Source organism: Lissotriton vulgaris, chromosome 4_1 (genome assembly GCF_964263255.1).
Source record: "Lissotriton vulgaris chromosome 4_1, aLisVul1.2, whole genome shotgun sequence".
In the NCBI taxonomy this organism is placed as follows: domain Eukaryota; kingdom Metazoa; phylum Chordata; class Amphibia; order Caudata; family Salamandridae; genus Lissotriton; species Lissotriton vulgaris.
In genome coordinates, this window is record NC_141691.1 from 2011854640 (window position 1) to 2011880753 (window position 26114).

Below are 26114 nucleotides of genomic sequence, written 5' to 3' on the forward strand. Positions count from 1 at the left end.
ATTGCTAGGGGATGTATTTTCTGCAGTGGGTTGCAGGGATCCTGTAAGTCTTTTCATCCATGCCTCGAGTTCTGAGGAAGATCAAGAAAGACTGCACTCAAGTCTTATTGATTGCTTAAGATAGACCGAGGAGAGTATGGTGCCCTTATCATTTGCCGTGAACATTTACCTCCTTGATTTTTCCATATCTTTGGGAGGACCTCCATTCTCAGCAACAGGACAGGACTGTGCAGTAACATCCAAGCAATTTTGGCATACCGAAGGAAATAGTGGATGTGGTTTTTGACAGCTGGATGCACAATGACCGCATCTATTGATCTGGGTTATTGCTTAAAATGTTTGGGCTGGTGAGAGGACTGGTAGTTTGACCCCCTGCAGCCGAGCTCCTGATATTTTATTGTTTTTTTTGTTATGTACAGCCCACCACAGCTTTGCAGTGGGCACAGTTAAAGGTTATATGTTGGCTTTCTCCGACTTCTTATGGTTACCCAACCAACCTTATTTGTTCAAATCACTTGTGATGAGATTCCAAAAGGACTGATGCATGTTTCCATAGACTCCCTTCATAATGCTTCAGTAGGACATTAACTTGGACATTTTGCTCCAGATGATCAAACCCACAGCTATTTTCTACAGCTGCTCACCATGAAGATAGTTTTCAATTTCAGATGGTTTGAGTTTCTAGTGGCACATGTCTGGACCTTGTTTCTCCCTGCTTGTTCAGAGAGTACATAGTTGTGCTGTTGCCCGCCAGAACTAGGAAAGGCTCTGTCCTGAAAGAGGGTAAGAAAGACTTCAGAGACAGGTTATAGCGCTCTGCTCCAGAAGACTGGTGTGGCATCTTACCAAGCTCCAGGGGCGGCTCCTCTGCTTAGGCAGAGGAGCGCGCCCCACTGCTCTCAGACAGGAGAAAGGAAAAATAAAATGATAAGAACCTTGTTATTATTATTTTATTTTTCACTATGGGGCGGGGCAAGGGGTGTGGCGGGGCTGGTGGCAAAGGGGGAGGAGTGGTTTGCAGACTCCAAGTGCGCATGACTGTTTGTCCGGCCAAACAGTCATGTGCACTTTGCATGTTCCCTACTAGGCTGTAATGCACAGCCTGATGAAGAACGTGCACAATTCCCTGTCCCCATCTGAATGCTGAACCACGTTGCTTAGTCTAATCACAAAACTGCGTTGCAGCATTGTGATTGGCTTAGGGGAGGGAGCTTCCTGTTTCCAAAACCGAAGCCGAGCAGAGATGGTGGTGTCAGAAGGGACCAAAGCTGAAGGGAGAGAAGTGGGTTTTTTTTGGAGAGCGGACAACCTCTTTGATGGTATTGCTGTTGGAGGATGGTTGAATTTTAGACAGTAGCCATTCTGTAAAATAATCAGTACCCATGCGTCTTTTGTGATGGAACTCCACTTTCCAGGAAATTGGAAATGCTTCCCCCAACCAGTCAGTAACGGAAGAGGGGGAAGTAGAGACTCCTCGTTTTGTTGGTGAAATGTCTCAAAAATTACTGACACAGTAGCATTAACAGCTGGTAGAGGAAAGTTCAGTCTGTTAGCTCCCTAGATGAGCACCTCCTGAAATATGTTGGTGTTGGACTTGGCCCTTTTGGCTGGTTCACCCCTGAACTTTTTGCCTTAAGCTCTGACATAGTGGTAGTGAGTTTAGGCCTCTGGGCGCTCTTTAGCACTGTGGCCCAGTGTAAAGTGAGTGTGCGCTCTGAGTGCGTGTGGTGAGATTGGCCTGCCCTCCCATAGGAATGTATCGGGGATATATGTGTACATGGTAATTGCTGGTATGAGAGAAGTGCAGGGGCGAGATTAGTATGTATGAACTTGTGAGGAAAAAATGCTGCGCAATGGTGTGCGCAGATTTATGGTGACTGGTGGAGAAATGGCACATTTAGAAGTTGGCTGTGTGTCTGCCTGCCTGATGTGAATTGCATGTCTGGCTTGTGATTGACAGGAGCTGAGAGGTGTGGGTGGCTCCAGGAGACAGGGGGGGATGTCTGCCCAGTAGTGACTAGGGAGATCTGCATGTTGATGGGAGGGAGGAGTTGCACCTGGGACCCGAATAGGACTGTGCGTTCCCTCCACAATCCCAGCTCCGCCCCCTGCGGTGCGTCTAATCACTGAGGCCCCACCTGACAAAGGAAGGAGGAGCTGTGCAAAACAAAGTACTCCAAAGCTCTACAAAACCAGTTCTGACTGGTATCCCCAAGCCCTGTGCTGTGACACAAAGGAAAAGGGCATATAAATATAGGGGCTGTGACCCCATGTGTGTTGTTGTTCACTTGACTGAAGGGGGGCCTGCTGCTGCTGGGGCCCAGGAGGGACCGCCACGGGGGCTGCCTCCCTGCTTGAAGGCCCTGTGTGTTGGCCCCTGGGCCCCGCTATGCCCCTGAAGCTCTCCTGGACTTTTGCTGTGGAGCTGTGGCTCCTGAATCTGAAGAGCGCTTCAATTGCATTTCCCCCAGGAGGAAAGAGCGCTTGGCTTTACTTTGAGAAGCACCTGGCTCTGTAGCTGAGGAGCGCTTTACTCTAAATTCCCCTGAAAGGGAGAAGCATGGGCTGCGCAGCGCTGTACGGCAGCCCCCTTTGGAGAGGGAATCCCCCTAGGAGGGATTCCCCCGTGATGGCTCAACAGCGGGTGCCCACCCCGCATTTTTCTGTATTTCGCGAGTGCCCACCCCGCTTATGGTTTCATTATTATGGCGGGAGCCCACCCCGCTCTATATTTTTAATTTTGAGAGGGAGCCTACCCCTCATTGCCCGCTTCATCTTTTTATTTTAACTGCGGGTGCCCATCCTGCGCTTCAACGCCGCGGCCCAAGCGAATAATGGCCGCCGACCCGGAAGCCAGGCAAAGTTCACCTGCTTCTGGGCGGGGCCGGGACAGGAGTGGAAGAAGTGCAGGCGGAAGGGAGGGTGGGAGCCTACCCCGCCTCCCCCAGCATCGCGCCAAAGTCCCGTGTCCCAGGAGGGGGCCCGGGTTAAGACAGGAGAAGTGAGGGGCGTTGCGGCTGGTAGGCGGGGCTCCCATGAGCTGAGGGAGCCCCGCAGTGTCCGGAAAAGTCCAGGCCCCAGGAGAGGGACCGGGCAAAGTGAGGGAAGAAGAGGCAGCACTAGAAGACCCCCGAGAGGAGCCTACGCAGCACGGTGAGTGGAGCCTAGGCTGCCCTCTTTTCTTTGTTGTTGGTGCTTACGAGGCACCGGGGCAGTCCTGGGTGGCATATGCATTTAAAGAGCCCCAGAGAGGAAATTCATGATGGGCACCCTGTTGGTGCAGAAGTTTCTGAGTGGCCCCATCTGGCAGCGGGCCGCTCCAACGTTGGGGGACAGTATTATTTAAAGAGCCCTGTGGGGCTCACCCTGGCATTACTGGTGCCATTCTGGGCGCATTGTCGGTGCTTGCTTAGCCACAGCTGCCCCGCCTGACAGAGGGCAGCTGCAACTGTTGGTACATTGTGGTGTAGAGAGTAGGGCCTCTTTGGTTATTCCCCAGTTGCGCCACCTTAGCGGGCAACTGCAACATTTGGCGAGATGTCCCAAGGGGCCAGTGAGAGCCCAGACCCTTATTTGATCTGCACAGCTGCCCAGCAAGTATTGGACAACTGCATTGTTTAGGCCCCAGGGCTTTGGGGGCATGTCTCTTTGAAGTTAGGAGTGAGATGCACTCATTTGCCCCATATCTTCACAGCTGCGCAACATTTAGTGCCAGCTGCTCCGTTTAGGTTTGCGCAATGGCGCAATTAGACTCAGCTGCTAGGCATCAGCACTGACATTCTGGACACAGGGCGTTTGAGCTCCCTTTGAGATGGCCAGTTGGCCAGGGGGACTGGGAGGTAAATAGGGCGCCAGGCCCTAATGTCATTTATACCTCTACTATGGTGTTTCTTAGGAGACGATGTACTAAATGTGATTTATGTGGTGCTAGGAAATGTGATTCATGTAGTATGATTTAGGTACCCTGTTTTACACCTCTAAATGTGTTTTTTATGTATGAGGTTGGTTTGCCTATTATGGTTTATGCTGGTGAGGCTGGCGCAGAATGTAATTAGCGCCTGATGAGATACTGTGCTTAATGCAGTTTATGTTATAGGCTGATGCCAAGTACAGTGATTACCAGTGGTTACTGGTTGTACGTTTATGACATGTTTTACTTTTACTAAGTCACTTTGTGATGGTTCTGACAGTGGTCCAGTCCAGTCCTGTCAGGTGTATATAATCCCTTGTAGCTATGACCCAGTGCCAGGTGGCACCATGTATATTATGTGTTCACTATTCTAATGTGTTATAAGAATACAAAGGCTATTTTTGATATAACCTTGTGTGGAGTTCCTTTTGTAGTGTGCCTGGGATGTTGCTGCTGCGTGCGTGCGCTAATGCTTTACACATTGCCACCGGGATAAGCCTGACTGCTCGTGCCAAGCTACCAAGGGGGTGAGCAGGGGTTATCTTTGGCGTGTAACTCCCTTGTCCTGACTAGAGTGGTGGTCTCTGCCTGGCTGTGGCGCAAGCCTTAGCCAATCAGAAATTCCATTTCTAACAGTTGGTATAATCAACTGGGGAGAATCTGGCTGAAGGACAGTCAAACAGACAACACTGTTGATGTTGATAAAAAAGGTTTTACTAGACCAATGTCAGGACCTAGAAGAATATATAGAAAAGGAGGTGTATCTGGAGGGACAAGAGTGGTGTCTATATATCAGTCTTCAACTATGACAAGTTCTGGATATAGGTGGAGGAGACTAGGATCTACTTGGTGCTACAGGGTGTCATGATGGAGGTCGAGACCATAAAGGCATTGAAGGAGGTGTAGGAGAGGAAGGCGGTGAAGGCAATGGAGTAGTAGATGGAAGCCGCAGAGGAATTGCTGGAGAAACTGGTTGAGACTACGAAGGTTGCAGAGAAGGCTGAGAGGTAGGAACTGAAGAACCCAGAATGATGGCCAGGGATGATGGTTTAGAGACTGAATATGTACTAGAGTATCAAACACAAAGAGGTACCCAGGACTTACAATTGATGGACAAGCTACTTACCTTCGACATGACATGATCTTGATGCAGCTTTCTTACTTTTGAACTTCCCAGGTGTTAGACTGGCTCCGTAAGATTTTTATTCATGCAATATCCCTGCGCACCGGTAGGTACCATTGGTCAGCTCTGCGTGACGCCGTCTGCGCCATAGTAACGTCAGCATCACCAATGTAGGCACCACCTTGGGGAGCAGACGTCAGTTACTTTTCATGACTTTCCATGCCAGAAGCATGGAGAAATGAAGTGCACTGACAGTGTTGTGGTTAGAGCACCTAGGGGCCCTGAAAGAGATCAGCCCTGACTTTAGAAACATGTCTGCAGTGAACGAGGATGGATGGGTCAGTACAGAATCTGCGGCTAGATCATATCTCTACCTGGTAAGGCGTTACCAAAGTGAAGTAACTTGTCCATCTGATAGGAACATCTAGACGCAGATTCCTTACCTTTGAATAGATACACAAGCAATACCATCCCCGAAGGAGAGACTGCGGACAAGTCCTTCAAGACAGATTGGCAAAAGAGGCCTTCCCTACGGGCTTGATTGTCGAGGCAGTAGTACTTGGTAAACGTGTGCATGGATGCCCATGTTGCTGGCTGACAGATGTCAAGGACTGGAACTCCACGTAGCAACGTCGTGGTAGCAGCCTTCGCTCTGGTGGAAGGAGCCCTTAGTCAAGTAGAACAATGGAGCATAAGTGGGCAAGGTGACAGATTGCCTCACATGGAATTGTGTTACCACTTTTGGAAGGAAAGAGGCCCTAGTGCGAAGCACCAAATTGTCAGGGTATAATGTCTGGTAAGGAGGCTTGGATGACAAAGGCTGCAATTCACTCTATCTCCTTGTGGATTTGATTGCCACTTTGATGGTAAGCACCTGGAGGAGGCAATTGTGAAGTGCTTCAAAAGGAGCACACATTTGGAAGGTGGGACCCAAATTAAGGGCCCACTGAGGCATAATGAAAGGGGAAGGTGGGAACATAAGCTACAATGGGAGATTTAAATGATGAGGTTTGGTGTGTGAGCTGCAGAACTGAAGACATGGCTGCAAGGTGCCGTTTTAGAGTACCCTGAGCAAGGATTAAAATAAAAAAAACATAAGAAAGGGAAGCAGAACGAGGGTTGATAGACGTTTATGTACAATATATTACAAATGTGTTCCATCAGCAGGTGTAGACCATCTTGGTGAAGGGATGCCTGGCTGCCAAAATAACATTACAGACTTTGGAAGGAAGGCTGAATGCTATCAATTGCCCCCACTCAACCTCCATGCAAGGAGTAGAATTGACAGGTTTGGATGGAGAACCCTTCTCTGCTGCTGCAACAGAAGATCCTCCCGAAAGGCCAGCCTTATCGGAGCATTGATGCTCAGTTGGAGAAGGTCAGGATACCAGACTCTCCATGCCCAGGTGTACCAGAAGCCTGAGCTTCACTTGAGATGAAAAGCGTCTCAGAGCAAGAACTGCATTGGAAACTCCAACCCGCAAAACTGCTGACATTGTGTGTTCTTGGCAGAGGCAAACAGATCTAATGAAGGCTCGCCCCACTGCTGAAAGAGACCTTGCGCCACCTCTGGATGGAGAAGCCATTTGTGAACCACCATGCATCAACGGCTGAGTTCAGCTGCCCTGGCGTTCAGAGAAACTGTCAGGTGTTAAACCACCAGGGATATGCCCTGCTGTTCCATGCCTCTTGACAAAGGGTTAACAACCCCACCCCTCCCTGTTTGTTGCAGTTGGCAGTGGTGTTGTCCGTGAACACTTGCACTAGCTTCCCCTTGATGGAAGGAGGGAAGGCTTTCAATGCCAGACAAATCGCTTGGAGCTCCAGCAACTGGATGTGGAGTCCAGATTCCGCTGGAGACCAGAGTCCTTCAATCTCCACCTCTCCCCGATGCAGCCCCATCTCAGATCACCACTGTGAGATCTGTTTGGGGAAAGTAGAGAGGTCTGCCAGTGAACCAAAATATTACAAAGCTGAGAGTATTTGATCTTGGAGAATGGAGAAAGAAGTACACATATATTCATCAGATGCTCAAAACTGTGTAAGTATTTACTAAGAGGAAAATTGTACTGTCCTTGAAACATAACTTTTAAACCATTTTAAAAGTACTTTAATTTTGGTTAATTAACAAGGTGTGTTTAGTTTAAAAGAGCAGTTGGCTCAGTATGTTAATGAAAGGATGCTCACAAATGGGATCTTGCTGCTACTTACTGGAGGTGAGGACACTATCCACAAATTCCTGCTGGCTGATTCTCCCATCCTGGTCACGGTCAATGCCACGAAACACATCCAGGATACGGGATTTCATGTGGCTGATCCACTGCATGTAGCGTTTCCTCCAGATGGCAAAGTCAAATCGGGAGAATTCCTCCACCTGCAGAAATGCAAATGATTTTGTTAACATGGTTTGGATCTGAACACACGTGTCTACCTCAAACTAATCCCACACTTTCACATACTTTTCTGAGACTGCACAAGAGCTAGCTTAACACTAAGATTTAAAACAATTATGACTTTATTTGTACAGCATAGCACACATCTATTACCTGTGAACCTATGAACATGAAAAGCTAAGCATTTTCTTGGGGTCACCTCTCCAATGCCCACTCCTTGTCAGCAGTAGACCTCCTTTTGTACCCCTACATAGGCCCTCCTGAACAGTGTAAAAGACTCAAAGGTCCAGGGTGCATATTGTCGGTGGTGGTCTAAGGAGTTTGATTTGCAAAACAAGAAATAAAAAGACAAAACTTGGGAATTTTGGATTTTCATTAGGGTTTTGCGACTAGTTTTTCCAATTGCAGGATCCCCAGAAATGCAAAAAGTACACCTTCGAATTCTAAATCAATCAGAATTTGTGGCGTACTACTCTCCTACCAGCTTGCAGTGCAGACAATCCACAGGAGTAGAGTGTAAATGCAGCATGTACGCATTTGTTTACCCATTTGTCATACAATTTGGAAAATCCATCTTTCCTGAAGGGAAATGCCTTCCTCCTACGTTATACCCATTTGCAACTATGGGGGTGGATGGTGCAATTTCCTAACCCTGCTCTAAATTACTTCAGGGCTAAAGTTACATCATATACAAAAAGATGTGAAAGTATTTGGGAATGCATTTCAGTTCCCACAATGTTTTTCAATTTTCCCTATGGCCATTCTCCTGCAGACAACCATTTTCCTACCCTATTAATGGAAAGACAGATGCAAATGTTTCTCTAACTTCAAGAATGTTTCAGACTAAGGAGGGGTATTTACAGTCGGAAGTTTTATGGAAGGCTGATGAGCTGCAGGATGCCGTTAACCACCTTCGGTGGCAGCTAAACCAGCTAAGAGGTCCCTGTTCAATCTCCAGGCATGAATGTGGAGGTCTTGGAAATTATGAAGCAGCACCATTCCCTCCGAGTGGGAAGGGGGTCTGCCCTGGATGGCAATCGGAGAGGTTAGCAATGGGAGAAGAGTAGAATGTCCGTATACCACACCCTCCTCTAACAATCTGGGGCAATGAGAACAAATTGGGCCTGGTCTTGGTGTATCTTCCTTAGAACTCGAGCAATCAAGGGTATAAGGGAAATACTTACTGAAGCGGAAAGTTCCACATCAACGTATACGACTCCTCTAAGGGTGCAGAACTGCTGGCACTGAGCATTTTCCGAGGTGGCCCACAAGTCCACCTGAGGAGTGCTCCACTTGGTGAAGATATCTTGAAATGCCGGTGGCAAAAGCGCTACTTGCAAAATAATGCTGTCTGCAGCTATTGGCTCTGACATTCAGAGACATCTCCAGGTGATTCGCTGTTAACCAAATCCCTTGACGATGTGTCCAAAACCACAACCTCAATGCATCTAGACAAAGGAGTTGAGATGCTACTCCCCTTTGTTTGTTCGGGTACCTCATCATTGTGTGGTCGTTCTGAAAGGTAAAAAAGATCAGTGAACCACTAATGAGGAGGCCATTACGGTGCTATCATTATCATCCTAGTTTTGGAGTTTTAGAACTTGATGAGAACGGTCGCTATGAGAGGAACCAATGGAAATGGGTAGAGACATTTGCCTGACCAGTCTATCAAAAGGGCATTCGCTTTCAACCCGGATTCTGGATGTGTAGTCTTGGCATTTTTTAGTTGCTTATGTCCGCAAACAAATCTATTTACGGATAATCCCAATCATGAAAATGTCTTATAAGGCCTCATTATTTAGAACTCAGTTGTGATTTTCCTGAAACATTTGGCTGAGTGAATTTGTCTTTACGTCCTGAACCCCAGGAAAATGAATAGCTGTTATGGTTAAGTTCCTGGCTATTAACCTTTTCCAAATGACTTGACCATGGAGAGATAGGAGTCGAGAATGAGTTCCTCATTTCTTGTTCAAGTAATGCATTGTTGTCGCATTGTTGGTCTGAACAAGAAGGGAGTTTGCTTTTATCCACTGGAAAGAAAGGCTTCAGGGCCAGATGAACAGCTCTCAATTCCAGAAGATTGATGTGATAAGTCTTTTCTTTATCAGACCATACTCCTTGGTTTTGTAAGTGTCCCATATGAGCTCCGCATCCCTGGAGAGAGGTACCTAGGATTAATGTTTGAACCAGCAGATCCTCATGAAATGGTACTCCTACTAACAGGTTCCTCGGTTACTTCCACCACAGAAGAGATTGGATTGCACACTTGAAAGAGGGTTGGTTTCTTTTCCCAGTGGTCTGAGAACTGATTCCACTGATCTTCTAGGCATTGTTGCAAGGGCCCCATGTGAAGTGTTGCATGTGGAGCTAGAAATATGTAGGAGGCATTCCTCTATTCAATCCACAGATGAGATGCAACCACCGCCATCACCTTGGTAAACACCCGAGGGGCACTAATAAGGCCAAAAACAAGCATAGGAAACTGATAGTTCTCGCTGCCCATCGTGAACAGCAGGTAACCTCTGTGGGAAGTACATGAATGGGGAAATAGGTGTCCTGCACATCCAACGCTACCATCCAGTCTACTGGATCCGAATTTCTCAGGTTAGACCTCATGAAAAATTTCAGGATCAAGCCTGATGTCTGGAGATTATTCTAGTGTAAGGAATCTGCGGTTAGAAGTCTCTATTAGATATTTAAACGCACAAGCCCTTGGTACACTTTGTGCTATATACTAGGGACATATAGGTAAGTTAAATATGCCAATTAAGTGTATTCTAAGGCAACATGATTTTATGGGTCAGAGCACATACAATGGGCACTGGACATCAGTGTCTCAATCTGCAGAGTCCTAAAATTAGCAATAAAACATAGTTTAAAAATGGGAATGACCACGCAAAAAAGGACATTTTCTTACAGCTCCCCTGTCCAAGAGAGCCTAAATCTCTCATTATATATTGGACAGCGGTCCTCCGGAATTCTTTGTTGTGTAGAAGGTATGTTTTGAGGGGTGGAGATCAAGGGAAGGGTGTGTCCATCCTGAACAAAAAATCGAAGCACCCATCTACCTGATGTGATGCTAACCCACCCATGAAGGTAATAGGTGATCTGACCTCCTAGCGGTCAGCTGTGCACCACTGAGAGAAAATGAAAGTGGTTTAGCAGTGGCAGATAAGGGAGGGAACGGGCACTGGGCAGTATGTTGCCCATGGTGACAAGGAGGCTAGCAGCTGGATTCCTGACCTCTGCCTCAAAAGGCTTAGTAGGCTTGCTGTTGAGGAGGCAAGGTTTGGTGTGGCCTGTGCAAAAACATACTTCCAATCCTCGAAAGAGGCAAAATTGTTTGGGGACTGCCATGTAGGCAGTGCCTGGCTAAGGGAGAATGTTGTTGCATAGCTCTTGTTAAAGCACTCAAAGGCTGAGTCTGCCTTGTCTCCTAAGAGATGTGTAACATTAAGTGGCATGTCCATTAAGGGTTGTTTTACATTGCTTAAGAATGCTGTGCAGTGTGGCACTGAAGTACCACACTGGTCCTGACTGTCCCACCCTAGCAGGGGTGTGGACAACTACTCTGCGGTGTCGGGTGCCTTATGGGAAAAACCAAGACTCTTACAGCAGGACCGCACCCTCTGGCCATTAGCCTATTGACTGATGGGCATGATGCCCTGGTATCCAGCAGTGAGTCCGTCAGAGCCTCATTAAAAGGCAGGAGGGGTTCCTATGAGGTCTGCCTTTATACCAGGACCTCTATTAGAATGTGTCTTGACCTCCATCGTAGGCACTTTTAGGGTAAGGACTTCTGCTCAGTAAAGGACTGTGGCGAAGGAGGCAGACTCTTCAGTTGATAGGTCGGGTGTAGGAGAATGGAGGCCAGTGACCGGAGAGGCATCAAGACTACTGGGTCTGTAGATCCACAAAGAGGTTCTCATGATCATAAAGTTCGGCATTGTTGTCATGGTAATTATTGGAGTCTAAAAGTCTGGAATGCAAAGGATGTTTATTGCAACCCGAATAAGCTAGGGGATGAAAGGGTAGAGGTTTCCGCAGATTTGCATCAGAGTCAAAAGGACTATCACCTCCTCCTCCGCTATTGGTTACGTCACTGTTGGCATCTGCACTCAGGGCTCTAGCATAGGTCGTACAACGTAGGAGGCATCAGAGTAGAAGTTGGCCCAGAATCGGGGTGACCCCAGAGCGAGGTCGAGAGGCACAATCTGCCTGTGGAGGGATCGGTTGGTGATAGACTAAATGGAGGCCTCTTCAGATCCATAGAGCCCAGAGAGTCTCTAGGTGGGAAACCAAAAATGTGCAACATGGGTCTCTTTAAAAGCCTGGACCTGCTGAAGCGAGGCTGATGAGTCCAGGAACTCTGGCTAAATTGGGATCAGGGCAAATATGGGCTCCAAGGTCGACGACAGAGTTTACAGTACCTTTGGGGCTGTGCAACCCCTTGTGGTGGGAGTACCAGGACAAGGGGGAGCTTTGACTTCTTATGTGTCTTCTTAGTGTACTTACCTGATGACTATGGCCCAGAAGAAGAGCAATCATGGGATCAGTCTCTGAAACTAGAGTGTGTCCACATCCTCAACTTCAAATGAGACGGGTCTTTTGCACCTTCTGAAGATGTATTGTGGCACAGTGCATGGCCATGTTGTCCAGGGGGGCCTTTAGATTTATCTGTGAACATTTGTCACAAGAAGCCGAGTCACAGGAGGAGCCCAAACACTAGTGACAGACCTCACCAGTGTCAGCCACTAACGTTTGTTTGTAGAAATCCTTAAAAGGTTTGAAGCCTGTTGTCTTAAGGGGAGACATCTCCCTGCACAGTGGAAAACTTTGGAAAATATGGGCTGTCAGGATTGACAGAATTCGAAGAAGCGAGCTACAAATTGTATCGGAAGACACAGGAAGAAAGGAAGAGACATCATTGAGTAGAGGTGGCAACTATATAGCCGCACTGACGTCACATCTGAGATGGGGCAGTGTCGCTCAACTCCACCTACCGGTGCACAAGAGAATTGCTGAGAAACACCTAATGATCCAATCTGGCACCTGGGGTATTCAGTAAGGGGAGGAATCTGCGGTTAGAAGTATACATCAGCATTTGTCGATTTTCATATATTACACATGATACCAGTTACTGAAAAATCAAACAATTATAAAATCACAACATCGACATCAAGAAATAATATGTTATGTTATGTTATGTTATATTGATTTATTATGCGCACAGATACCCCAGCCAAGGGGCGTCCCGGCGCAGAGACAAGGTAGAACATAACACAACAGGAAACTAAAAACATGAAAGTAGCTAAAACAGGAAAGTTTTTAAAGCCCTCCGGAAAGTCAAGAGGTCCTCCATCAGACGAATTTCAACAGGAAGGGAGTTCCATGCTGACGCGGCCTTTACACTAAACGAGCGGCCACCCATGCGACTAAGCCTAAATCTGGGGACCACCGCAAGGGCCAAACCCTGGGAACGGAGGGTGCGGGTGGGAACATAAAAGGAAAGACAGCTGGATAGGATTTTCGGGCCAATACCTCTCAGAATCTTAAAAGCGAGACACAAGACCTTAAAAAGGATGCGCTTCCTGACAGGGAGCCAATGTAGGGTACGAAGGACAGTTGCCACCGAGCTGAATCTGGGCAGGCCGACAATCGCCCTCGCCGCAGCATTCTGAACCCGCTGCAGACGGGTTAGCTCGGCCTGGTTAGCCCCAGCCAGAAGAGAGCTGGCATAATCCAGGCGGGAGATGATAGTTGCCTGGATCACCAGCTGCCTGGTCGGGGCGTCAAAGAACTTGAGAACAGGTCTCAAGCCCCTTAGGAGACCGAAACAACAGGCCGCAGTTTTTTTAGTATGCCCTACAAAGGAGAGGCCCGCATCCAGCCAGACCCCCAGGTTTTTCATCTCAGATACCGGGGTCGGAGTGGGTCCCAGCTCAGAGGGCCACAATTGGTCACCCCACAGCTCCACTCCCTTACCGACAACCATCACCTCCGTTTTTGTGGCATTTAGCTGAAGGCAGTTGCCTGTCAACCAGCTAGCCACCGCCTTCAGTCCAGACTGAAACCTGGGGGCCTCAGTCTCCGCATCCCCGCTGAGAGTAACCGCCAGCTGTGTGTCATCGGCATATGAGACCAAAGTTAGGCCCCACTGCCTAGCCACATCAGCCAGCGGTCTCACGTAAAGATTGAACAACGTGGGACTCAGCGAGGACCCTTGCGGAACCCCCATGGCCAGCGGTTGGAAATTGGACTTGAAGGGAGGGATGGCAACACAGAAGGAGCGGTTATCTAGAAAGGAGTGGAACCATTGCAACACCTGACCGCCAATGCCGGTCTCCTCAAGCCGATGCAGGAGGATGCTGTGGTCTACCGTGTCAAAGGCGGCGCTAAGGTCTAACAATATAAGCGCCGCCGTTTGACCAGCATCCAACCTTGCACGGAGATGTTCCACCATCACAAGTAACGCGGTTTCCGTGCTGTGGCCGGCACGGAATCCGTTTTGTGTGGGGTCGAGGGCATTGGTCCATACAAGATGTTCAGACAGGGCCAAGTTGACATGGGCCTCAGTGATCTTGGCTGGCCAAGGTAGCAACGAAATGGGGCGATAGCTTTCAGGCTTGGCCGGGTCCAGGGAGGGCTTTTTGATAATTGGGGACACCACAGCTTGCTTCCACTTAGCTGGAACTACTCCCGTTTCCAAGGAAAGGTTGACGAGGGAACATACAGCTGCACGTCCCATAAAAGCCTGATCTCGAAAGAGAGCAGGCCTTACTGGATCGGATGGAGATCCAGATTTGACTTGCAACGCAAGTTTATCAAACCCGTCCAAGGTAAGGGGGGGGAAGACAAGCAGAGTAGACTGATGGTGGGTCCCATTGATACTTTCCCGACCGGACCCTATGCTAGGGAATGTCCGATAAATAGCTTGGACTTTCCCCAGAAAATAGGAAGCAAGGGATTCACAGTGGGAAAGAGAGCTTACGGTCGTAGAGGTAGTCCGCTTTGACATAAGATCTTTTACGGCCTTAAAGATGGCTTTCGACGGATTAGTACTGTTCCGGAATTCCGCGGCATAAAAAGCCGCTCGAGCTCGACAGATAGCCCGATGGTAGAGCTTGACGGACCTGGCGTATGCAGCTTTTAGATCAGCTCCATAGGTTTTCCTCCAGGCCCTCTCAGCCCGTCTACAGGCACCCTTTAGGGCCCGAAGGGCACTATCGTACCAGGGGCTCGACTCTCTGGAGTTGATTTTAGTAGATACAATAGGTATAGAAACTAAGGATCATAGAGACAAACATAATAGACCATGTACTATCAATAACAAATCTATTTGGGTGCACATATAATTCGCTCTAGAAACAGAAAATGGGCGCCAACTGCATCCTTACCTGCTCCTGCACAAATGTATTATCCGGTCCTGTGTTGCAGTCTCTAAGCTGTACTCACCTCTTTCAGTCGCTGCTGGGCCACCTGGAGACGGCACTGTCTGTCCATTGAGAGAAACCAAAGCTGCTGCCAGCGGTTGAGGAGCTGGGCGGTGTGCGGACCTTGGGGTTCAAGATCGACCAGTGGCACTGCTGGAGGAGTTTGAGGAGACTTCAAAGAACTGCGTCTCTCTGAAATGCATAAGCCAGTGTGAGAAACCCTTGGGGTTCCACCTACAGGGATCTTCAATGTGAGTTGGAAGGTGAAGATAGCTGGAAAATTAAGTACGCATGAGGGAAGGAGAGATCAGCTGTATACACAGATAGCTTTTGATGAAGGATAAGAAACGATGTGTAGAAATGGGCATCTTGGGGGAAAGGAGGACAGGTTCAGTATTCACACACAGACAAGATGAGATGTGAGGAGGAAAGAGTAGTACACATGGACAGTGTGAGATGAAAGGAGGATAGGCTATGGGTACAATAGGAAGTATGAGAAGACAAATGCATACAGTGAAAGCATGAGATAGGAGGAGGAAAGAGGTACAATGGAGTGCTTGACAAGAGAGAATAGGTGTACACATGGGCAACATGAGATGGGTGAAGAGGAGGTTGATTATACATATGTGTGCCCTCAAAGTGAACTAGAAGCAAGAAAGGTGTACTTGCATCAGGCAGTATGAGCATGTGACTGAAGAAGTGATCCCTAAGTTATTCATGGGCAGTGAAGTGCTTTGCAGAGACTCTTATTATTGGAATTACAGCATCTTGTGCTGGATAAAGAAGAATGTGGAGCATGGGGCCGTGTTCAGAGCAGATTAGACAGACTATAATGTGATGGAAAGGGAGCACACTTATATGTAATAGTGAGAGTATATATAGCTACACGTTTGTTTCGATTACACATTTACTGTTTGAGGCATAGGGCGATAAAATAATGTACTCAGGCGCATAATCACAGTTTATATTACCCAAGTATTTAAGAAACTAAAGAACCATGCTTTCTACCTTCCAAAGTCAGTATATCAGCCACTAAAGAGGCTGGGATAAGGTGTTCTGTGTATATCTAAGTAACATTCAGTTTACATATATTTTGTGAATTGTTATCTTTAGAATTTTATAGATGGTCTGTGCTAGTCAAAGGTGAACTGTATCTAAGACTTCATACAGAAGATGCATGATTTGTGGAGAAGAAGCACAACAAGAGATGTGTAGAGCAAGCTTAAGCACAGGCTTACTACTAGAAATTTTTCGTCCCACAGGAGTTCGAGGCTCGGTCCCCAGTTTCTTCTTACAGCACTTTGTTACTTTCTCTACTTCGGGCTGTTTTCTTTCTAGCTCCTCTATAAACACCTGGAAAGGAAGTTAATCCAAGTAATTAGAAAGAAACACAATAAGCAAAGCACATGCACATGATAGTAATGCGTAGTGATACACTGATTGGGAACTACCAATACTGGATTCCTGATCACCTAAGCTGTAACGTGATTCCAATATTACTCAAAATATCTTTTCCATTAAGATGGCCTTATTTCCATGGTGGGCTCAAGCCCAAGAATGGATCTGGAAGTCTAAGTGTTGTCTCCACACTGTACTATGTAACGTAACAAACCTCCTTTTTTATGAAAGTCAACTGCACTCCATCACTAGATGAAACTGTACATTTCAAGCTACTCCACGGGCAGATTTCACCTAGCCCTTTTGGCAAGTTAACCTCTCAGACAAATAAGGTTTATGCCAATTTCTTTACAAAGAATTTAATGAAGAACAAGTTACTAACCTTCGATAAAGCCTTTTCCAATCGAAGCTCATGTTAGATGTCCTTCACATTTAACATGAGCTTTAAGTGGAATTCCATAGAGCATATTATCAAGCCCATTATCGCCACTTTATCGGCAGTTTCCTGCCGATAAAGCGGCGATAATTTTATCGCCCAGGCTTGATAATATGCCCCTATGTTTCTGCAGATTCCTCAACTTTTGAATACCTCCAGGCGTCAGACTGGATCTGGAAATCTTTGTATAGCAATGTCCTATATCATTGGCAGGTGGCGTCATACGACGTCATGGTTCTGTGTGCAATTCTATCTCATGCGGCTGTGATGTTGGCTACCCTACATATATGTCACCTGCTTGAGCTGGCAGCAGTTTCTTTCTGCCTTTTGCCCATACCAACAGACGTGGAGAATTAAGAAACCCAATTGCAATGTATCAACAAAAACCTCTACTTTAGCCCTTCCACAGAATGGGAGGTGGGTGGGCAGGTGAGGAATTTGTGGTTAGATAGAGTCTCTACCAAAAAAGTAATTACTGAAGGTAAGTAACTAGTTCTTCTGATACCGATTTCTTACAGAATCCTCACCTTTTGAATAGATACCATTGCAGTACTTCTCAGGTGGTGGGTCTGTGGACTGGCTCACACTAGGAAATCTTGCAGGACAGACCGGGCAAAATGCTATTTTCACCTGATTTGACCATCTAAACAAAATGCTTGGTGAACATGTGCAAAGATGCCCACACATATATAATTATCTACCTCGCCCTGGTACACCTCGAGCCAAAGCTATAGTAGCCGCCTTTGCCCTAGTTGAATCTGCACACAGCCCTCTGGCAGCTGTTTCTTGACTACTTGACTAAACTAGAACAGCCCATGTGTGGATGGAGCAAACAAACCCACTGCCTCTTTTTGATAGGACTCGTTAGTTTCATGATCTTTCTGAAGATACAACAATTTGTTTTGGATTGACAGATTAAAGCCATTCATTTAGAAACAGTGATGCTGGCTCTGGTTGCAACCCAGAGATAAAAGCCCTGAAACATTATTTCAGTAAACAGCAATAGATATGATGTATGCATCACTCAATAAATACATGTATCTATTAATCTGTGTATACGTAAATCCATTAACGCATACATCCATGAATCTTTCCATCCGATACCCATCCATTGATGCATCCATTCACAACTCATGCATGAATTTATCTATCCATGCATCCACGCATAAATCTCTACATCAATGGATCAATCCATAAGTACATTCATGCATCTATCTGTGCATGCTTCCAACCATTCACGCATCCATGCATCTATCATCTACAAATCAACCATGAATCTATCCATCTACGAATACATTTATAAATCAATCAAGCTGTGAATCTATAAATCCATGAATGCAGCTCACCATCACTGGATCCATGCATTGGTCCATCGATGCGATCATCCATCCACAAATCTATACATGAATCTATCTATTCATGCATCCATCTATCGATCCATCAATGAAAACAGCCATCAATGTATCTGTACATCCATCCAACCATTCATGTATTTATGTATACTTGAATTAACCATGAAAGTTTGAGGATCTATAGATACATTAATTCATGCACAAATTCGGGAATCTATCATGAAATTAAGGATCCATGAATCTCTCCACTTATGTGTGAATATATCTATACAATTATTCAGGATAAAACTTTCCATTCAAGAACCCATATATCTATGAATAAAGTAACCCAACCATCCATCCATAAACTCATCTATTTATCCATCCATTCATCCATAGGTCATGAAGCCCAGGCTTTTTCTTTGCATTTTATTACTTGTAGTCCTGATATTTCATGATGGGTTGAGAAACAAAACAAATCCCAGAACAACCTGAACTGGACGAGCCACCATTCTACAGCACCAGGTATCTTGGGATCACCCACTCTCCATAGATAGCGAGCATTTGACCAGATACATTCTTGCTTACATTGTGCTGAGTGATGAGTTCCTCCAGGGCTGCCATCTCCTCGGGCAGGGGCTCCTGGTCACGAAGGCTCAAGGATTCCTCAGCAGCGGCGATCCAATCGATGAGCCGGGCAATCTCCTCCCGCTCCGTGGCTAGTGAGAGGCTGTGAGCCTGGATGCGCTCCTCTTGCTTCTGAGCCCAGGCCAGCACCTGAAATAGAGACACAATTCATGTGTGGCGCTTTCCTGCTCTGACAGAGACTTTTGGGAGAAGGGGAGGTCTAAGGAGAGGAGTTTGAAAAGATGGGTTGTAGGCAGTCCTCTGACTACAGGTAGTGGAGATAAGTTGTTAGGTGTGAGTTTACAGGAAGAGAAGATTAGTGTGAGGGTGCTGCAGCAGGATGGCTTTTTGGAAGACATTGAACTGGACAACGGCTAGACCGGAGGCGAGCTTCAGATGACATTCGAGAGTAATTTGATCCCTGTATTTTGAAACGGGCAGTAAAATGTGTTTTAAGTTGGGAATAGGAGGCACATAAAACTAGGTTTACGACTAGATATTTTTTTACTATCCATGCTCTCTTTGCAGTCAGGTTTCCACAAATGGAAAGATGCATCGCTACCCGACAGTAATGCAGTCAAACAATTTTGAAAGCATTTAGGACCCTACAAAACACCACAGCCATGAGTCAGGAAGTTAAAAGTTGACATGGAATGAATTGTGTTAAAATTATGACTTCCCAATTTAAAGCATCACAGGTCCAATTGTGTTTGTACTCAATGTATCTTAAAGTCTTTACCTCCACTCTATATTCTCTGATTAGAATCCCATCGACTACACCACCTTCCATTCTTCACTCAAATTATTCAATGTTGTTATTGTTTGCCCTGTATGTAAATTATTTACTCCTAATGTTTTTGGTTTGAGACTTTTTAGATTTCTAAAAAGTGGAAAGACTGTTGCAATGCTAGACTTGGATTTTTTTTAGAGCACATTCATTGTGATGTGAGCAGACAATGGAGAGATGCCAAGTCCTGGGGTAATTCCAAAAGAAAATTACTACCCAAAAAAGAGGACAGAAGGAATCAGTTTGAAATTAGAAGAGTAATTCTTGCAAAAGCACAATGAATGTGCTCTAATTAAAAAAAAAACAAGAATTATAAACAGTCAGGGTCCTTAGGACAACCCAAAAGGAATAAGAGGTTTGAAACACATCGGCGGACAGTCTTGGGAGTGCCTTCATTGGATTTTAGTTTGTAGAGGAGACATTCAAAAAAGACTTAAGAACTGATAAAGACTATGGTAACAGCACTGGCTTAGAGCCCCCAAGGGACACTAGTAGCAAGAGGGTTTGCATAAATAATCATAGCAACTATAACCTTTGCATTTCGTTCATTATCAGACTGGTCATGTGAGTATGTGGCAATATTTGTCACTAAGGTATAAGTAATGTCAGAGTTCTGTACAGTGTTGTATAGTGTAAAAATGCATCTTTTGATTATCTGAATGTGGTTTAACAGAAATGTTTAAGTGCAAAAAATTGGAAAGAAGATCCCGAAATAAGTTGAGAATAAATACACAGGTATTTATTCTACACTACTCCACTCTATGACAATCTACTCTGATCTACTCTACTCCACTCTACACAACACACTCTACGCAACACACTCTACGCCACTCCACTCTGCTCTACACCACTCCACAAAACTGTATGCCACTCAACTATAGTCCACTCTACACCCTTCCTTTCCTTTCTACAACACTCTACTCCCTCCACGACATTCCACTTCACTCCACGCCACTCCATTCTCTTTTACCCCACTAATTTTTTGCCATGCAGAACAGCAGCCACGCTGGTGTACAACATGGCTGAAACATATTGGCCAAATCAATAGCTCTTGCATAGGTGAGACCTACTGGTTATGCCAATGTTTGCTTTTTTACTTGTGCCTCTGCAGTTTGTTGCTAGGGTGCATGGCCCAATGTGCTGGGATCACCATATATTATAGTGCTCAAACGCCTTCACGTCTGCAGAAGAGTAAAGGAGGGAAGAAGGGAAGAGGGAGGAGGAATCAAGGGAGAGGACAGAACAAAGAAAGAGGGAGAGAAAGAAAAGGAGTCAGAGAAAGGATAGTGAGAAAGGTGAGAGAGAAAAGGGCCTACACCGAGAAAGGTGAAAGTAAGGAGGTGAATTCAGAAAGCAAAAAACTCGAGTGACAAAGGACCATATGAGAGGAAGAGTGGACAGGGAGGAGACAAGTGAAAAGAGAAGAAATGGCAGAAAATAAAATGGTAAGAGTAAATGTGTACAGATAGGACAGTGTGAGAAAGGAGAAGGGCAGTAGATGGAAGCACAAGACACAAGATAGCAGGGGACTGAGAGGAAGAGAAGGAAGAAAAGCAAAGAGCGCCTGAAAGGAGAATGGAAGGAAGATCAAGGAAAGAGAATCCAGGTGAGAGAAAGGGTGGAGTTTGTTTCCATTATCTGAAGTTGCACTCTGGTAAGCACTGCTCCTTAGCCCTGTACCAACGTTGGAAGCATCACCACTGCACTGCTGCTGCAGAATTAAGGGCCAAGACAACACGCTCTTTGCGAATGCACTGGCCTGAAAGAGGACAACACTGCCTTTCTCTTGCGCCTGCTGTACATTGAATCTCTCTCATTGTGTCACCACATTCAATACATCATTTTCAAAGAGCAAGAGACACAAACACAGTTTTTACCTATCAATAACACTATTCTATGTTTCAGTCAGAACCCCTCTTTTACAAGTCCAGGCTGATCTTATTGGAAGAAGAAGGCAAGGTAGTGCAGAGAAGGGTAGTGGCATTTTTATGGGCATTTATAGAGCATTATATTGCACGAAAAGTGGTGATTCCTGTAGGTTTAGCTCAATTCTGGTGTCGTAACTGCTTTGTTGTTCTTGCAGTAAACTGTCAATCACAGTGTCACTTATAAGGCATTGGAATGTCACTCCTATGCACACTGTAAACATTTCAATGTCACACATGAGCCAGCGGAAAGCTTGGCAGCTAAGTGGGTGAGATGAAAAATATGGCACTATTTCTGGCTGCGGCATGGTTACTCGATGTGTTTAGTTGATTCGAGGCATTAGTCTTAAGAAAGAGGCTGGGGGTCTCTGGAAGAGGAGGGTGCCAACAGCATCATTCTCAAGAGAAAAACACCAGTCTTTTGAGACCATGGAAGGGTCAAGAACTGTGAGCTGAATAGCAATGTTTGTAAAATCCCATCAATTCTTGCCTAACAGGACAACTCTGTGTCTGCCTGCTGTCATGTCCAAACAGGAATAGTCAAGAGAGTTCCAAACAACATCTGAAGTGATTTATATCTTTTATTTGCTATTTCAAAGGGGAAAAATAAAAGCTTTGGGTGAATCTTCAATTTTCTTTACTGATCATGACCTAAAATGTCCATCCGCATAGAAAAAAGTGAATATATCTAACTACAGCTCTACAGAATTTGGTATTTTATCGGACTTTCAGCTCGACAACAGGGAATGATGCACGCGAGTGAATATTTGGAAGCTCTAATAATAGAGGAAGATCAGTGCCTGGAGGTGGGTGATGGTCATATTGCAGAACAGTTAATGGAATGGGGGCATTGAAAGGAGCCCAGAATAGACTTTGAGGGACAGTCATCCTTGAGTGACGAGACACAGCTGAGGGAAGTGCTTAGAAGGACAGCTGGATCCCCACTCGCGCTCACCTCTTGATAGCGGCTGTTACTGACGTTGATCCAAGACTTCACGGTGATGATGGAGTCCGGGTGGCATGAGGACAGGATCTCTTCACCCAAAGACACGATACACTCCAGGGCCAGCTGCTGACACTGTAGGGTCTTCATCAGTTCCTACAACATATGTTTATATTATTAATAATAATAATAATAAAAATCAACATATAGTGGGTGGAAAGAATCATGAAGAAAAAGGTGAGCTCAGACCCTGGATCTGGGTCCATTGCAGCCTTGGGCCTGAGAAGGTACTGATGACAAAGGAAGACCCTCAGAGAGAAGGTCATACATCCACTGGCACAAGCAGGCATGGTGGGACCTACAGGGTACCACAATAGAGACCGGTCTGACAGCCCACAGACGAGTAAAAGCAGGGTAAGAACATAACTCGAGGCTTAGAGGAGCCTGCAGAGAGGCAATAGGCTGGGCATACGTGGACCGGTTGGCTGTCACAACCAACCAATTTCAATGCATCTTTGTATAAAAATCCCAAACATATTTAAGAATATAACTCCAAAACAAGGCAGCACAGTAACAGGGAAGGGAATCAAAGGGACACATTAAAAAGCAGACACTCGAGGTAACTGCACATCAACATAAATTGTTGAAACAATAAAAGTATAAACAAATACATTTTTAATACTTATGTTTTTTAATCATTTAATACCTTCGAACATATGGACTGTAAACAATTACAATTAAGTATGAAATGGAAATCTACAAAAAGTAGTGTGCAATGGATGGACTTTCCATTTTCCGAACCGAACATTACTGTGAGATTTTCAATATAGTATCCCCCACTTTTTAAAACTGCATCCTCATTTCTGAAATGCTTCACTTCTATAAAAGTGGACGGGAAGACTCTCTAAACATTAAACTGCGCGCAGAGTCAACAGGTACATGTTTATATTGAAAGAAACCACATCAATGCATGGCTCGACATACCCAGAAGACTTGAGGGAGCATTACTGAGTTAAGGCAGAAGGTGCAAATAAAAGCAAGTGCGAACTGCTGGGAAGACGGGGAAAGCAGGTGGGTAAGGAGCGCCTAGCCATCTGGTTACATACACAGTTTACAACAACAGTCAAGTGGGACGGGTCAGTACAAAATACCAGGGTCAATCTCGTGTGTGTGACCCCTATCAGGAACGAAAACATTTCAATCCACAGGGGTCAGTTCATTAAAGAGAATGAGTGCAGCACTGGTCCTCAGAGGGCCACTTGAAAGGGCCCCCCTGCTGCACACAAATAGGCTCCTTCCTGCAAGAGGCTGAAAGGAGCTGGGAGCTACTTTACTTACCAGAGTAGGTTGAGGCGCCCCCTATAGACAGGAGTGCTGCACCTTCTGCACAACCCAGTGAAAGGTCACCTGGGAATTGTTGTGGAGGCTTCCTATGTTTCGTCCTGTTTTATTGTGGCAATTCAGAATTTAGTTGCCAGGGTTGCTCTTGGGGGACACTAATACGCCCACTGGAGTGGGAACTCTTATCAAAGTACATATATGCAGTCTTTAGGGTCGAATTACCGGAAGCGTACCGAGTCAGTCAAATCCGGAAATGTAGGTAGGTCCATCCATTCTTGTATTAAATCAATTTATGAAAGGACTTTTCACCTGTCCATCAATTGGGAACTTAATACTGTCCTCAGCCAGTTAATGCAACCTCCCTCTGAACCAATACACAAGTCACTCAAAGTTAATCTCAGGGAAGACAGCGGTTCTATCAGCACTAACAGCAGCACAGAGAGTAGGGGAAATGCAAGCTTTGAACATCAAGGAACCTATACTCCACTTCTCAACAAGCATTTACAATGCAATGGTTTCGCCTTTGGAAAAGTTAGAGCTATTGGCATTGTAAATGACAAAATTTGTATTGTTGTGTTGGTTTTTAAAACAGATAAATAAATGGCATTGTCATTTACACTGCCATTCGCTTAATCTCTCACAAATGTGAGACCTATTGTACCCTACGGACGAGCTCAGCAGACAGCAATTACTACCACACACACACACACCCAGAGCCAGCCACACACACACACCCAGAGCGCCACACACACACACACACACACACACACCCACACACACCCAGAGCCACACACACACACACACCCCAGATCCACACACACACCCCCAGAGCCACACCCAGAGCCACACACACACCCCCAGAGCCACACACACACACCCCCAGAGCCACACACACACACCCCCAGAGCCACACACACACACCCCCAGAGCCACACACACAAACCCCCAGAGCCACACACACCCAGAGCCACACACACACACACACCCCCAGAGCCACACACACACACACCCCCAGAGCCACACACACACACCCAGAGCCACACACACACACCCCCAGAGCCACACACACACACACACCCCGAGAGCCACACACACACACACCCCGAGAGCCACACACACACACACACCCCCAGAGCCACACACACACACACACCCAGAGCCACACACACACACACACCTAGAGCCACACACACACACACACCCAGAGCCACACACACACACACCCCCAGAGCCACACACACACACACCCCCAGAGCCACACACACACACACCCCCAGAGCCACACACACATACCCCCAGAGCCACACACACACACACACATACCCAGAGCCACACACACATACACACCCCCCCAGAGCCACACACACACATACCCAGAGCCACACACACATACACACCCCCCCAGAGCCACACACACACAGAGCCACACATACACACACAGCTACACAGAGCCACACACACACACCCACACACACACAGAGCCAGACAGAGAGCCACACATACATACACCGAGAGCCACACATACATACACAGAGAGCCACACATACATACACAGAGAGCCACACACAGCCATACACACAGCCACACACACACACAGCCACACACACACACACAGCCACACACACACACACACACACACACACACACACACACACACACACACAGAGGCACACACACACACAAACACACAGCCACAAAGAGACACACACACACACACACCCACACACACACACACACAGAGCCTTGCAGCCCCCGCAGTACAGAGCTGGGGGCTCTTTGGATTTAGCTAGTAGTTTAGCCACCTACAGGAGCTCCGCCAGGCCCCCGCTAAAACAGGAAACCCCAAAGACGAGCGTGTTTGGGGCATGTGGCGTCCCAGGTGCCCGCCTGAAATCGGCGCCCAGGGCACCCGGGCCAAGGGGTCAAGCAAGGGCCGGAAAGCATAGCCATCACTGAATTGTATAGATTGTTTTTTGGGGGGTTTTTGCAATACAACACCAGTCATTCAAGTGGAAAATGGTGATTATAAAAGGCTTCATGCTAATTATTTAATCCCACATGTGCAAGCCAGGTAGTGGTACAACGCAAATGAGTGCCGGCCCAATTGCTCTGTCCGTGTGTTGCTGGCGGAAGTAACACGCATTGAAATGTGAAGATCGGAGCCCAGGACACCTAGCCTGAGCGTGAACAATAGGGGGTGAGGTTCAAGAGTTGCAACCTTGACCCGCGCGCTGGCACCAAAGGTCGCACGGAGTTTTAATGGTGAATACCGGTGCCGCAAGAGGACCCCCGCAGCTTGAGGACACATTGCGTATCACCAGTCAGTGTCGCTGCAGGGGGGAGAAGGAGAGCCACGTGCTCGCCACCCTCCCACTCACATGCCCCACTCGCCCTCCAATCCAGCACAACTCCGAGGTGGTGGCGGCGTCCTGGAGGGGCCAAGCCATTGTAATGCTGCACTCCCCCT

The 26114-nt window shown here is 46.5% G+C and overlaps 1 protein-coding gene across 2 annotated transcripts in view; it reads right to left on the reverse strand.

Moving 5' to 3' along the window:
• LOC147724873 (microtubule-actin cross-linking factor 1, isoforms 6/7-like) overlaps positions 1 to 26114 on the reverse strand; it is a 540420-nt gene that overhangs the window by 58695 nt on the left and 455611 nt on the right. For both annotated transcript variants that reach the window (XM_086966403.1, XM_086966402.1), the window contains exons 30-34: positions 22319 to 22462; positions 18613 to 18801; positions 16098 to 16212; positions 14882 to 15051; positions 7245 to 7407 (exon numbers count right to left, since the gene is read on the reverse strand). In XM_086966403.1, coding sequence (XP_086822529.1) covers positions 7245 to 7407; positions 14882 to 15051; positions 16098 to 16212; positions 18613 to 18801; positions 22319 to 22462 — 781 coding nt within the window. The remainder of the gene's footprint in view (positions 1 to 7244; positions 7408 to 14881; positions 15052 to 16097; positions 16213 to 18612; positions 18802 to 22318; positions 22463 to 26114) is intronic.